Source organism: Elephantulus edwardii, unplaced genomic scaffold (assembly GCF_000299155.1).
Source record: "Elephantulus edwardii isolate Elephantulus edwardi_28Jun2011 unplaced genomic scaffold, EleEdw1.0 scaffold00026, whole genome shotgun sequence".
Classification (NCBI taxonomy): domain Eukaryota; kingdom Metazoa; phylum Chordata; class Mammalia; order Macroscelidea; family Macroscelididae; genus Elephantulus; species Elephantulus edwardii.
In genome coordinates, this window is record NW_006399776.1 from 2,046,433 (window position 1) to 2,059,420 (window position 12,988).

At 36.0% G+C, this 12,988-nt stretch overlaps 1 protein-coding gene across 2 annotated transcripts in view; it reads right to left on the reverse strand.

Annotated features, from left to right (window-relative positions):
- The window catches only part of LOC102873576 (protein CASC4-like), a 141,261-nt gene that overhangs the window by 58,468 nt on the left and 69,805 nt on the right, over positions 1 to 12,988 (reverse strand). For both annotated transcript variants that reach the window (XM_006882952.1, XM_006882951.1), the window contains exons 4-6: positions 10,570 to 10,660; positions 6,571 to 6,715; positions 6,210 to 6,290 (exon numbers count right to left, since the gene is read on the reverse strand). In XM_006882952.1, the coding sequence (XP_006883014.1) occupies positions 6,210 to 6,290; positions 6,571 to 6,715; positions 10,570 to 10,660 (317 nt within the window). The remainder of the gene's footprint in view (positions 1 to 6,209; positions 6,291 to 6,570; positions 6,716 to 10,569; positions 10,661 to 12,988) is intronic.

Genomic DNA, 12,988 nt, shown 5'->3' on the forward strand with positions numbered 1-12,988 from the left:
TAAACTGTACAGTGTCTTTTTTTTTATAGTTAACACACTACCGAATGTGTCTTTAGATAGCCCTGTCCTGGTGGTATTTTCAATAGCCACTAACCTTGCCTGGTACAGTATGGGGGTTGTAAATTGGCATGGAAATTTAAAGCAGATTCTTGTTGGTGCACAGCACAAATTAGTTATATATGGGGATGGTAGGTTTTGGTTTTTTCTTTTTTTGGTTTTTTTTTTTTTTTCATCTTCAGTTGTCTGATGCAGCTTATACAAAATAATTGTTGTTCTGTTAACTGAATACCACTCTGTAATTGCAAAAAAAAGGAAAAAAAAGGTGCAGCTGTTTTGTTGACATTCTGAATGCTTCTAAGTAAACACAATTTTTTTATTTAAAAAAAAAAGCCATTGTTTAATATGTGGCCTTTGGTCCTCATGCTATTATATTTTGGAGGAACTTCTTCTAAGTCATACAGTACTTTTCTGTCAATTTGCTGTACTGAGATAATCTGGATTTGCTGTGATGCTGAACCTTGCCCTTGGGGTGTCAAATGCCATAACAGTTGCCCATGGTGGTCAGTGTTTGGTGGAGCTCCCAGTTTAAGAGAGGAATGGAAGCAGAAGTGCTAAACTTCCTGAACTTCCACTTCCTAAACCATATGTCTCTGCAAACTCAATGAACTTGGAGAAATGACGAAACAGAAATGGCTTCAAGTCTTTTGTCCATAGGGTCACTATGAGTTGTGCTCAACTATATAGCAATCAACAACAACAACAACTTATCTTCCATCATTTTGCATATTTTTAGTTTTATTTGATAGACTATTTATGTTGCAAAGTCGGTCTCCTAGTTTGGATTCTGTGTTATCTCTCAAAAAGGAATTCTGGTGGTGCATCCGATAACATTCCTTTATCATTTTAGTTTGACCATTTCGATCTTTGATTTATTTTGAATTAGTTTTGTGTATGATGTGAGTTATGGATCCAGTTTCATTATTATTCATAGGAATATTTAGTTATGTCACAACATTGGTTAAAGAGACTGCTTCTTCTCCAATGAATGGACTTTGACTCTTTGTCAAAGATGAACTGCATGTAGATGTATAGTTTTATTTTTAAGTTCTTAGTTATATTCCATTAGTTTATAGGATTGTCAATGAACCAATAGCAGGCTGTTTTGATTACTGGGGATGGACAGTTTTGAGATCAAGAAGTGTGAGTCTTCCTGCTTTTTTTCTTTCAATATTACTTTAACTATTTGGGGGCCTCCATCTTCTTTATAGTTAAGTAATCAGTTTTCCATTTATTAAAGAATTGTGCTGGGATGTAACAAAATGTTGACATTTCAACAACATTTACAAGTACAGTGAGATTTTCTTTTTGAAGAAAGAAAATAGAACTTTTAGAGATGTATATACTTAAGAGATAGGATTTTGCTCTTCCTTAAGAAATTAATGCAAAAAAGGAAAGATGATTTTTTTTCAACCATAAATTCAAGCCTTGGACCACAATTATGAAGGATTCCATGTGCAAAATGCTGAATGACACAAGAAGTGTCAAAAGATGGTGATACAGAGTCATTATACCAAAAAGAATTGATCAATGCTGCATAATTTCAGGATGAATCATATCATCAATAACCAACAGTACTGAAGGAAGAAGGCAAAGCAGTTTGAATCCACCAGCAGCGCCATGGGAGAAAAATGGACAATCTCAGTCCATGCTATGTGCAGCCTCTGCAAATCTCCTAGAGGGTCACTTATTAGTTGGTTCTGATTTGAGGGCTATGAGAAGAAGTGAGTACAGTGCTCAAAGACCAAGAAGCTCTTATCCAGTAAATCTGGAATCTTCACTGAGCATCTCAGATATTGAGAAGCTGCAAAGCTCCTACTTTAAAAACAATGGTCACATCTTAAAATAAGGGTCATGCCCTAAGGGTAAGAAAAAAAAAATTCAAAATTATTTCTGCTAAACAAAGCATAAAATCAAGTCTAATAGGATAAAGAAAAACTACCAGTAATTAGACTGACTGATAGGACAAAACTCAGTATCTTTTTAAAACAAACAACAAAATCCAGATCCCTTAATGGATCATTCACAAGGCAAACAATAAAATTACTGGGAATGCAGGAAACTATGATTAACTTAAAGATGTCAATAGTAACAGAGGCAATCTACTTGTTGAAATTAGTAGATAAGAAGTCTGATGATGGTGCAGGACCAGATGGTATTTCAGTGTTTCATCCTGCCATACAAAGAGTCACTATGAGCCAGAACTGACTGGATGGTACCCAACATTAGTTTACATCCATATATATATAAAGAGAAGAACAGACTGAGAAAAACTGGATGAAATATGTTTACGGCATTGAAGTCTATGGGGGAGAGAATAGTCTAAAAGTATTATATTTTAGGGCATTATTTTTATCGTAGGAGTACGCAATGAGGGTTGCAGAGTAGATTATATTTGGGGGTACGGGGTGGGGTTTGGGGAGGTGCGGGGGGGGATTGTGTACCAATGAGGGAGTTTTTCTTTTGCTTTTCAAGGAGAGGAGCAAATTTGGGGATGGGGGAGGGGTTTGTGCGGGGAGAAGGGTGCAATAATGAATGAATGGAATCCCAAAATCTCTGTAGATGTTCACTGAAATGAAAAATAAACAACCTAAATTAAAAAAAAGAGAGAGAGAAGAACAGAAACAAAGAGTGAAAGCATAAATAAATGTTGACATGGCACAAAAAATAGAAACAACAACTACAAAAAAAAAAGGGAGTGGGGGAAGAGGGGAGCAGAAAATCAGGCAGAAATTTTAGAACTGTAAATAAATAGAATCTTTAACTGAAATAAAAAATACACTGGATGAGTTTAACAGCAGAGTATACATTTTAAGAAAAGGCATCAATTAACTTGATGACAGATCTAAAAGCATTAAACAAGTTGAAGGCAAAAATCTATAGCTAAAAACCTGAATAGAGCTTTAGTGGCCAATTGAGTAATATCTTGTCCGTACTTTTATTTTAGGAGTATAAACTGTGAATAGAAACCACATAAAAATACAAATATGAAAAAAAATGGAAAATATAACAAAACTATAAAAGTAACAGAATTGATACAACATTTATTTGGACCTCTGACACAGTAATTTCTCCCATGTACACTAACTATAAACTCAGATGGGTGTCCTAGTGGCAAGAAGCTACACTGCAGCCTTGAAGGCACGTGGTTCAAATCCACAAGCTGCTCTGCAGGACAAAAATGTGCAATCTCCTCTAGTGTGATTAACTGCCTCTAAAAATCCACTTGAGGGATCAGCAATGGGTTGGTTCCAATTCAACTGTACACAACAACAACAACAACACTAACTATATACACAAGTAATCACCAAGACAGAAAAAGAATAAAATAGTCAGGAAGAGGCAAAGATATACTGTATTTGACTTTTCTGCATAACAAATTAGGGCAAAGTAGAGAAGGGGGTTATAAGAGTCTACAAACAAACAAATGGCAAGAAAGTAAAAAAAAAAAGACTTGAAGACAAAATGACAGATGAGACTAGGAGGACAGTAGAGGTAAACTTGAAGTAAGAATGGATAAGGGAGCTCTAGTGGCCTAGTGGCAATAAGCTCCACTAGATCCTCTACTGGAGAAGAAGGGCAATTTCCTCTTGTACCAGTCAGACCTGATTTGATGGTACACACACACAAAAAAAATAAAAAGATCACTCTATTAAGTAAAGAGGTAGGGACTGAACACAAGTGGTATTCAAGAAGAGAAATTCTGATTAAACAGTTTAAAGTGTAAAATAATTCACTGAAAGGAAAAATTAAGGCCTAAAAACCTAAATAAACAAAATACCTCAGTCTTTTTCATTGCTATCAAGTTGAAACCAACTCACAACTGACCCTTCAATAGCTTTCCAAAGCTGTATGTTACATGGGAAGACACTGCCAGTATTTCTCCCCCGGAGCTGCTGGTGGATTCTGTCATTAGAAAGGTACAACCTTTGGGTTAGCAGCACAACTCCCTATAGACTAAGCCACCAGAGATCCCTTACCTAATAGTTGTTATGTACTATTAACACAGAACTGACCCTCCAGCAAATTTCAGAAACAATAAATTGCATAGGAGAACGGCCATCTTTCTCTTGCAGAGCAACCGATGGATTCAAAACACATAGCTTTGCATTGGCAGCAAAATTCTTTACTACTAAACCTTCAGAACTCCCTAATATAATACCCTGTAATTGTTATATCATTTTAAAGCACAAAAAGCCTTAGTAGCACTGTGCATAACATGTTAGGCTGACAACCGACATGGAAGCAATTAAAATCCACCAGCTCTGCAGAAGAAAGATGGGAAATTTCTTCTTGTAAAGCTTTTTCGCCTCAGAAAACTGATGGAAGGTTACTATGACTTGGAACTGGTATGAGAGCAGTGGGTTTGGTTTTATTTAAGGACAAGAGGCCACAGCAATCTGTAAACAGTAAGTAAAAAAGCAGTGAATGATGAATGATAAATGATTCTAATATGGTACAACTGTCATAAGCAATAATACTTAGCCATAAAGTAAAAATATGACTAACTTACTGTAGCAAGCTAAAGAAAGTATGGTAAACATTTTGGCAGAAAATTTCATCAACTAGGGATATAAGGTCAATTAGCATAATGTAGTCTACAAAGACAATGTTCTATATCCCACTTTGTTGAGCAGTGATTTGTGTCATAAAACCTTTTAAGTGGTCTTCAAAAGTGGTTTCTCCTCATTCAGAACAAAGAAGAGTTAATTAAAAGATTCTTAGTTCAAAGGACTAAAAGATCATGTGAATGTCAATCTTGACAATCTGAAGAACTGGACATTGCCCACTGACTACTCTGAAAGTAGAAAAACATGAAAAACAAAACCAAAAATTATAAAAAAAGACCAGGCTTACTAGATAGGTGGATATCCCCAAGATTATGGCCTTTACTCACTCTTCAAAATATGGAACGGAAATTACATATATGACTCGATTTCCAACCAAACAATGTTGTTGTTGCTACGCGTCATTGAGACAGAGCTGACTCACAGCCTGACCCTCTAGCAGGCTTTCTGAGGTAGTAAATCACATAGGAGAAGACTGTCCATCTTTCTCATGCAGAGCAGCTGGGGCATTTGACCTGTGTGCCTTTGGTTGAGAGCATAACTCCTTATCACAGCGCCACCAGAGTTCTCCTAGTCAAATAACAGACAAGCCTATCAAGGGATCAATAGGAAAGGAAATCACTAGGTAGGAAATCACTCCTTAGAACAACTAACCATGCAGGATCAAAATGTTAGCATTTGTGCAGGGAGAAAACTTAGAAAGCAGGAAAGTGAAGGAAAGTAGGATGTGCAAATGAGAAAAACAGCAAGTGGGAAAAGCATTATCATAATGTGAAGATTGTAATAAACGATACGTAATATAATGTACATGATTTATTGAATGGAAAACTAATTTGCTCCATAAACTTTCAAACAAATTACAACATGAAGTTTTAGAAGAGAATTTTTTTTTAACAGCATCAGAAATCCTTTATTTAAAGATCATGGCTGTTTACAGAATGACTTGAAAAATTTTTTAAAAATTGTATCCAAAACAGTCCTGGCAATTGACGGGTAATTAACAAGCAATACCAATTATCTGTGACTTTCGATAAGTGGTACTTTGAAACATCAGGAGATATATTGAACTGGGCAAGTTGCTGTCAGGGACCTCTCCAAATTACTGAGAAGTAGTAATGTTAGTCTGAAGACCAAGGTGTGCCTAATTCAAGGCATGGTCTTTTCAATCATTTGCTATGCATCTGAGAAATGGACAATAAGGATGAGAGAACTGATGTCTTTGAGCTGTGGTGCTGCAGAAAAGTACTGAATGTCTCACAGACTGCCAAAAGAACAAATATGTTTTAGAAAAAGTGCAAACAGAAAGTTCTTTGAAGTAGAGATGGTGAAACTTAATCTCACATACTTTGGGCATGTTAGCAGGAGAGGCTATCCTTTGGAGAGGGACATCATGTTTGGAAAAGTGAAGGGTCATCAAAAGAGAGGAAGACTTTCACCAAGATGAATTAACAGTTACTGCGGCAATGAACTTAAGTGAATCAGAGATGATGAGGGTGGTGCACGATAGGCGTGGGTTATTTGACTCAACAGCAACACACACACACACAAAATGGTTCTATGGTTTCTTTGGCTGAATTTACTTACAAGTTGGAAGATCTTCAGCTTTTGCAAGGTCATTCTCCTCTATTCCAGGCATCCCAGCATCACCAACTCGCTTGGTTTGGTCTATGTAAGGGGGAAAAAAATTCTATATTTTCCCTTACACAAATTACTAATGTGTTTAAAGAATGTAGCAATCAATTTCTAAAAAAACAGGCTACACTGACTGAACATCGTTATATTTTTCTAAGTTGAATTTTAACAAAAATAGTATTTTTCTTCTGTCAAAGGACTCAAATTTTAAATAAAACAGACTGAATTTAAAATTTAATCAATTTTATGGTTAAAATGTTCACTTAAAAATGGAGAGGAAAGATCAATTCTATTAACTAAAGAAAAACAATACCTTTCCCACGTGGACTGTGGTTGCTTGAGGGCTCTTCATTCTTATCTGCTGCATTCTCAGCCACTTTTGGAATATCTTTAGATACTTCATTATCATTTCCACCCAATTCATTCCCATTATTTGACTGTATCTTGTGGGTCTCCTGCTGTTCAATAAAGATTTGTAAGAGTAAAGATTTTCCAGTTCAAAACGTTAAAACCATTGACATAATCATTAAATGTGGATCCAAATACTGAATACGTAGAAAAGTTGGACATATTATTACTATTTTTAACCAATTTTCTTACCATATACTAAAAAAAAAAAACCAACACATTTGTTAAAGCCTCTAAAGGACATCATCCTATGTGCTGTGTAGTAGGTTCTCAACAGAGGCTGGAACGAAACAGGATGAAATGAAACTGACTCATAGCTGACCCTCCATTGGATTTCCAAGACCTTAAGTCCCATGGGAGGAGACTGCTTCTCTTTCTCGCTTAGAGGCACTGATAGATTCAAACTGGCAAAGAAGTGTGGGCTTTGTGTTAGCAGTGTAACTCCCTGTGAGCTTTGTCACCAGAGCTCTTTTTAGTCCTCTCGCTGACAATAGTATCAATGACCAAAACTAGTGTGGAGAGTTTAGAAGTCTTACACACATACACTGCTGGTGGGATTGATAGATGAGAAAACTACTGTGAAAACTACTGTGGAAAACAGTCTTGCTTCCTTAAAAAGTTAAAAACAGAGATGCCATATGATCCAGCAAGCGCAGTATGAGGGAAATTAAACCAGTAACAAGCAGATATATGCACATTCATGTTCACAGCAGTATCATTCACAATAGTAGTATACAGATGGAAACAATCCAAATGCCCATCAACAGATGAATGGATAAACAAACTGTGGTACATATACACAACGGAGTATTATCAGCATTATAGAATAATGAATCTACAAAACACCTTACAATATGGATGAACTTGGAAGATGGTATGTAGAGTGAAATAAGTCAATGATAGACAACATGAGATCACTAGTACAAAGTGTCAAGAAAAGGTTTATGCAAAGAAAGAAATATTCTTTGACAGTTACTATGAATGAGAGTAGGTGGAAGTCACTAACCAGATGGTAGACATGTATTACTTTGAATGAACAGAAAAGCATTACACACCAAGGGGCAAGTCAGTACAACAAGACCAAAGCAAAGGGAAGCACGCAAGTATTAAAGAGGACCATATCATGGTAGATACAATGGTACAAACTATCACATACACAATCCTACAATTAATAGTAGAACAATAATTTGTGAGTGGATATATAGGTAGGTATTTAAGCTGAATCCATATTTGGGAATCCCCCACAAACATATGTAAGTTTGACAGAGATATTTCTACATATGTATTTGAGTGTATTACAAATATGTCAGATGTCTAGTAGAACATATAGAAGACAAAAGAAGCTCTGGAGCAGATGTTGTTAAAGCATTCCGCTGTGAGCCAAAAGATTAGCAGTGTGAACTTACTAGTAGCACCATGGAAATATGATAGGGCAGCCTGCTTCCATAAAGCTTTGGAAATCCTATGGGACAATTCTATTTTACCTTCAAGGATGGTATGAGTTACTATCAAACCTCCACTATTTACAGGTATCTCCCTGCTTTTCAGAAATTAACTTTAAAGAAAGATTCACCTTAATAACTGATGCTAACTGAAGGAAAGCCAAGGAAAATGTTTGCTTTTTGACGAGTTTGGGGCTGGAGTGGGAAAGCTAAAAGTATAACTATTGTTCAGCACTTGTTTTGCAGGAAATCATTAAAGACGCAGCACATGCCCCAAGCAGTGAATGTGGCAATACCAAGCTCCTTCCAAGAGCAATACTAGCATGACAGCATCAAGCCATACCTGTGAACTGTGTGTTCAATGCTATTCGTTAATGTTGTGCTTTACCAGTCTTTTAACTCCTAGTGTCTTCATGGTATTGTTTAGTTGCCTTCAATGTTCCTACCATGGTAGCTCACTCAGGACTGCCTTTCTCCACCTAGCTCATTTTCCTATCTCTTCAAGGCACATTGCAGATAAGTGTCATTTTGCTTTTAGATTTTAAAAATGAAACACAGTGAAAATTATGTCCTCAATATCATGTAACAAAACAATGAGATAGCTAAGAAAAGAAAACCAAGTTTCTTTAAGGTTCCCCGTAAGTCATTTAAGTGAGATGCTAACAAAAAGCAATATAAATACTTTTCATCTTTAATCTGCTAGATAGACTTAAAATTCAAACCATCTCTAGTCAAGTAAGATTAAAGGGTACAGAAAATTAATCATGTCTTCAATGTCTAGTAATCTTCAGATAAATCTATTTCTATCAGAGCTTCCATAATATGTTGTTAGGTGTCATCGAGTTGCACCTTAGTCCTCGTTAGGTCATCAAGCTCTTAGTCATCATTGCTGATGCCAGATGGATCCTGCCTGAAAGTACAAAATACCAGAAGAATGGCTATTTGTGCTTTATTGACTATGCAAAGGTGTTAACTATGTGGATCATGACAAGTTGTGGCTGACATTGAAAAGAATGGGAATCCCAGAGCACTTGATTGTGCTCATAAGGAACCTATACTTGGACCAGGAGGCTGTTGTGTGAACGAGCAGGGGAGCACTACATGGACTGGAAGGGAGCGTGTTAGGGATGTATTCTGTCTCCATTCCTGTTCAATCTATATGCTGAGAAAATTATCTGAGAAACTGGACTCTATGAAGAGGAGTGTGGCATCGGGATTGGAGGGAGACTCTTCAGTAACTTGTGTGATGCAGATGACATAACCTTGCTTGCGGAAAGTGAGGATCTGAAAGCACTCGTTGCAGAAGATCAAGGAATTGAGCCTTTAGTATGGATTGCATCTCAATATTAAGAAAACAAAGATTCTTACCACTGAACCAATAGGCAGTGTCATGAGGGAAGGAGAGACTGAAACTGTCAACAGCTTCATCTTGCTTGGATCCACAATTAATACCATTGGTACAAGCAGTCAGGAAATAAGGAGATGCATTGCACTGGGAAAATCTGCAGTTAGGGACCGTTTCAAATTATTGAGGAGTAGTGATGTCAGTTTGAGAACTAAGGTGCGTCTAAGGTCCATAATATACAACTATTTAATTATATATATTGAGAAAACTTGCCAACTCCAAGAATACTAATGAAAACTGGTATGGCAGCTAGCATTTTATTTGTTTTAAAAAATAATCTATGTTAAATTATTAATAAATAATTAATAAATAAATTAAATAATTAAAGAAAATTTTTTCCTTTTTCCCAGTTTCTCAAATGTGCACAAAATAATTGATATACAGTAAAATATTACCCATTTTTACAATCTATGAACATCAAAGTCAGATAATTGCTCAAAATAAATTACAAGAATTAAAATAACAAACAGGTTCGTCCTAGAGACTGAGAAACCAGGCTGCTCCTTGGGGGCAAGGATTTTGAAGCTCCATCTGACATACTCTGCACATGTTGCAAGGCGGTACCAGTCCTCAAAGAGGGACATTATGCTTGGGAAGGTGAAGGGACAGCACAGGAGGGGAAGACCCTCGATGAGATGGTTTGACTCAGTGACTAGAGCAATGAGGGTAGTTGTGTCAGAGACAATAATGTTGGTTCCGAATAGAGCAGCAGCGTTCAGAGCTAGTGTACATAGAGTTGCTATAAGTCACAGGCGACTTGAGGACACATAACAACAATAATTCTTATCAATATATGATGATAATCAAAGCCAAATTCACTGCCACTGAAGTCAATTCTGATTCCCAGCAGTTCTACAAGACAGAGCTTCTCATACATCTTTCCAGAAGCAGACTGTCATATCTTTCTTCCACAAACACCTGTTATCAACCAAGTGCTTTAATAAATAAATCACCAAAACCCTCAAGTATTTTATAATAAAAGTACATACTTTCATTTCTAAATTACATTATTTATGTACAAAAACAATATTTTTCCAGTGTGTTTTTTTAAAATTACCTTTTGTTCTTGCAAAAACTGGTCTGCCAACTTTTTGATATTTTCTTCATGCTGTGCTCTTAATTCCTTGATCTGCTGTCCACACTGAAAACTAAATTATAAAGTCATTCTTTTAGAGTTTATTATATTAAACTTGGAATGTCAGAGGTGTCCAAAAGAAGACACATACTTTCAAAGATAAAACATCCATTGAAGAAAAAAAACAAAACCCCAAAAAAGCCCAAACCATCCATCGAACAGAGGAAAGTGAGTAGGGAATGACAGAGAGCAAACATAAAAATAGCTCACATTAAAAATGTTTTCATTTTCGAGCTCTGGTGGCCTAGTGGCAAAATGCTGCACTGCCATCCCAGAGGTAAGCGGTTCAAATCCACCAGACGCTCTGCTGGAGAAGGAGGGGGCAATCTGCTCCTGTACCAGTCAGATCTGATTTGACAGTACACGTAAAAATAACACAATAAAAATTAAAAAAAAAAAGTTTTCATTTTCATTCACAATAGCCAAGAGTTGGAAACAACTCAAGTGCCCATCAACATATCAACATACGAATGGATAGAGAAGCTCTGGTATAGTCACACAATGGAATACTATGTTGCATTGAAAAACAAGGAATTCATGAAATAGTATACAAAATGGGTGATCCTGGAGGACATTATGCTGAGTGAAATATCTCAGTCACAAAAAGACAAATATTGCTTAAGGCCACTGTTGTAAAACAGGACTGACATCAGGGTTGAGGGAAGACTGAGAAAGAGGGGATAAATAATGTATACTGCATTGAAACAGATGAGGGAGAAAACTGTTTAAAAGGGATATATGATTAGGTATTATTGTCATGACAGGAGTCCAGAACAAAGGCTACACAGTGGAGTGGACTTGGGGGAGGGCTTGTATAACAATGAAGGAATTTTTCTTTTACTTTTCAAAAAGAAGGGCAAATTGGGGGGGTGAGGGGAAGCGGGGAGAAAAGTGCAACAATGAATGAATGGGAACCCTAAGTCTCTGTAAACTTTCACTAAAATTAATTTTTAAAAAAGTTCTAATCTTCTTAGAAGATAGAGAATACTGATAAAACTAATAATTGATCAATATAAATTAAAAAGGTGAAAGCAATTAGGTGAAGTTTATTTTTATTATTATTATTTTGTGCGTGTGTACCATCAAACTGTATGTGACTGGTACAGGAGGAGAATGCCCCTCCTTCTCCAGCAGGGCATCTGGTGGATTCAAACCTCGTACCTCTGGGATTGCAGGGTAGCTTCTTGCCACTAGGCCACCAGAGGTCCCACAGCAATTAGTTTTCTATTCTTTTTATAAATTACATTTCTAAAGGAAAAAAGTATCAGAGCCAACTTAAACCACAGAAAAAATATTAATAGAAGCAGTAATAAAAGTATTGGAAAATATTAGCCTGAAATAGGACAAGCATTACAAAGGGAACCAGGGGCAGGGAAAAGGAGGAAAATGTGTATGAATGAAATGAATCTTTTTGCAAACTTTACTAAAATAAAGTACTGGCTCAGAAAGCCTTGAATTGAGAGTTGACAAGGAGTAGCAGTAGATGACTCATCTAATAGTACTTTAGATAGACTAATAAAAGTTTAAGCTATGAGAATGGCAGTAGGAATGGAAGAAACAGATAAAATTATTGTCATAAGAAAAAATAAAAAGATGATGACAAAGAGACCATTCATGAAAAAAGAAACAAATGGGTAATATATAAAAAAATATTTAGTTTCTTAAATAAAAATGTAAGTCATAGCATGCAGAAGTAATAACTTTGTAAATATTACCTAATTTAGGAGGGACTAGAGAGCATTATGCTTAGTGAATTAACTCAGTCCCACAAGGATAAATATTGTATAAGGCGGTTATTGAAGAATGAGTATAAGGATCCAAGAAGGGTGGAAGAGGCTGGAAGAAGAGGGATGTGGATGTACAGGGGGAAGAGGGGATTAATCACTGGGTTGTACAATCTGATGGGTTGTGGGGACGAGGGATATTGAAAGAATTTGTTCCAATTTGTATTAGACTTTTGTAAATAAACTAGTTTTTAAAAAAGTAAGGGGGAGGGAGGAAAATGTAAAAAAATTTAAAAAATGAAAATTTTTTATATGGAACACTTGTTCAGAAACTGATCTAAAATAAAAATGAGAAGTTAAAAGGGGGGGAAAGAATTTCTCTTAAGCGTAATTCAATGAGCCTTAATTTTGTAAAGCAATGTATGGGAATGATTGTATGAAACAGTGTGAATAAAGGAAAAAGTTTGAAATACACACACACACAAAAATGTAAATCAAACTACTTATCTATAGCCTATATATGGAATATCCTTATACCTCTGCTAAAAAGAATTAAATTAGAATTATCAAAACAAATATTGGTAGGGCTATAGAAAAATATTATTATAAATGAGTAA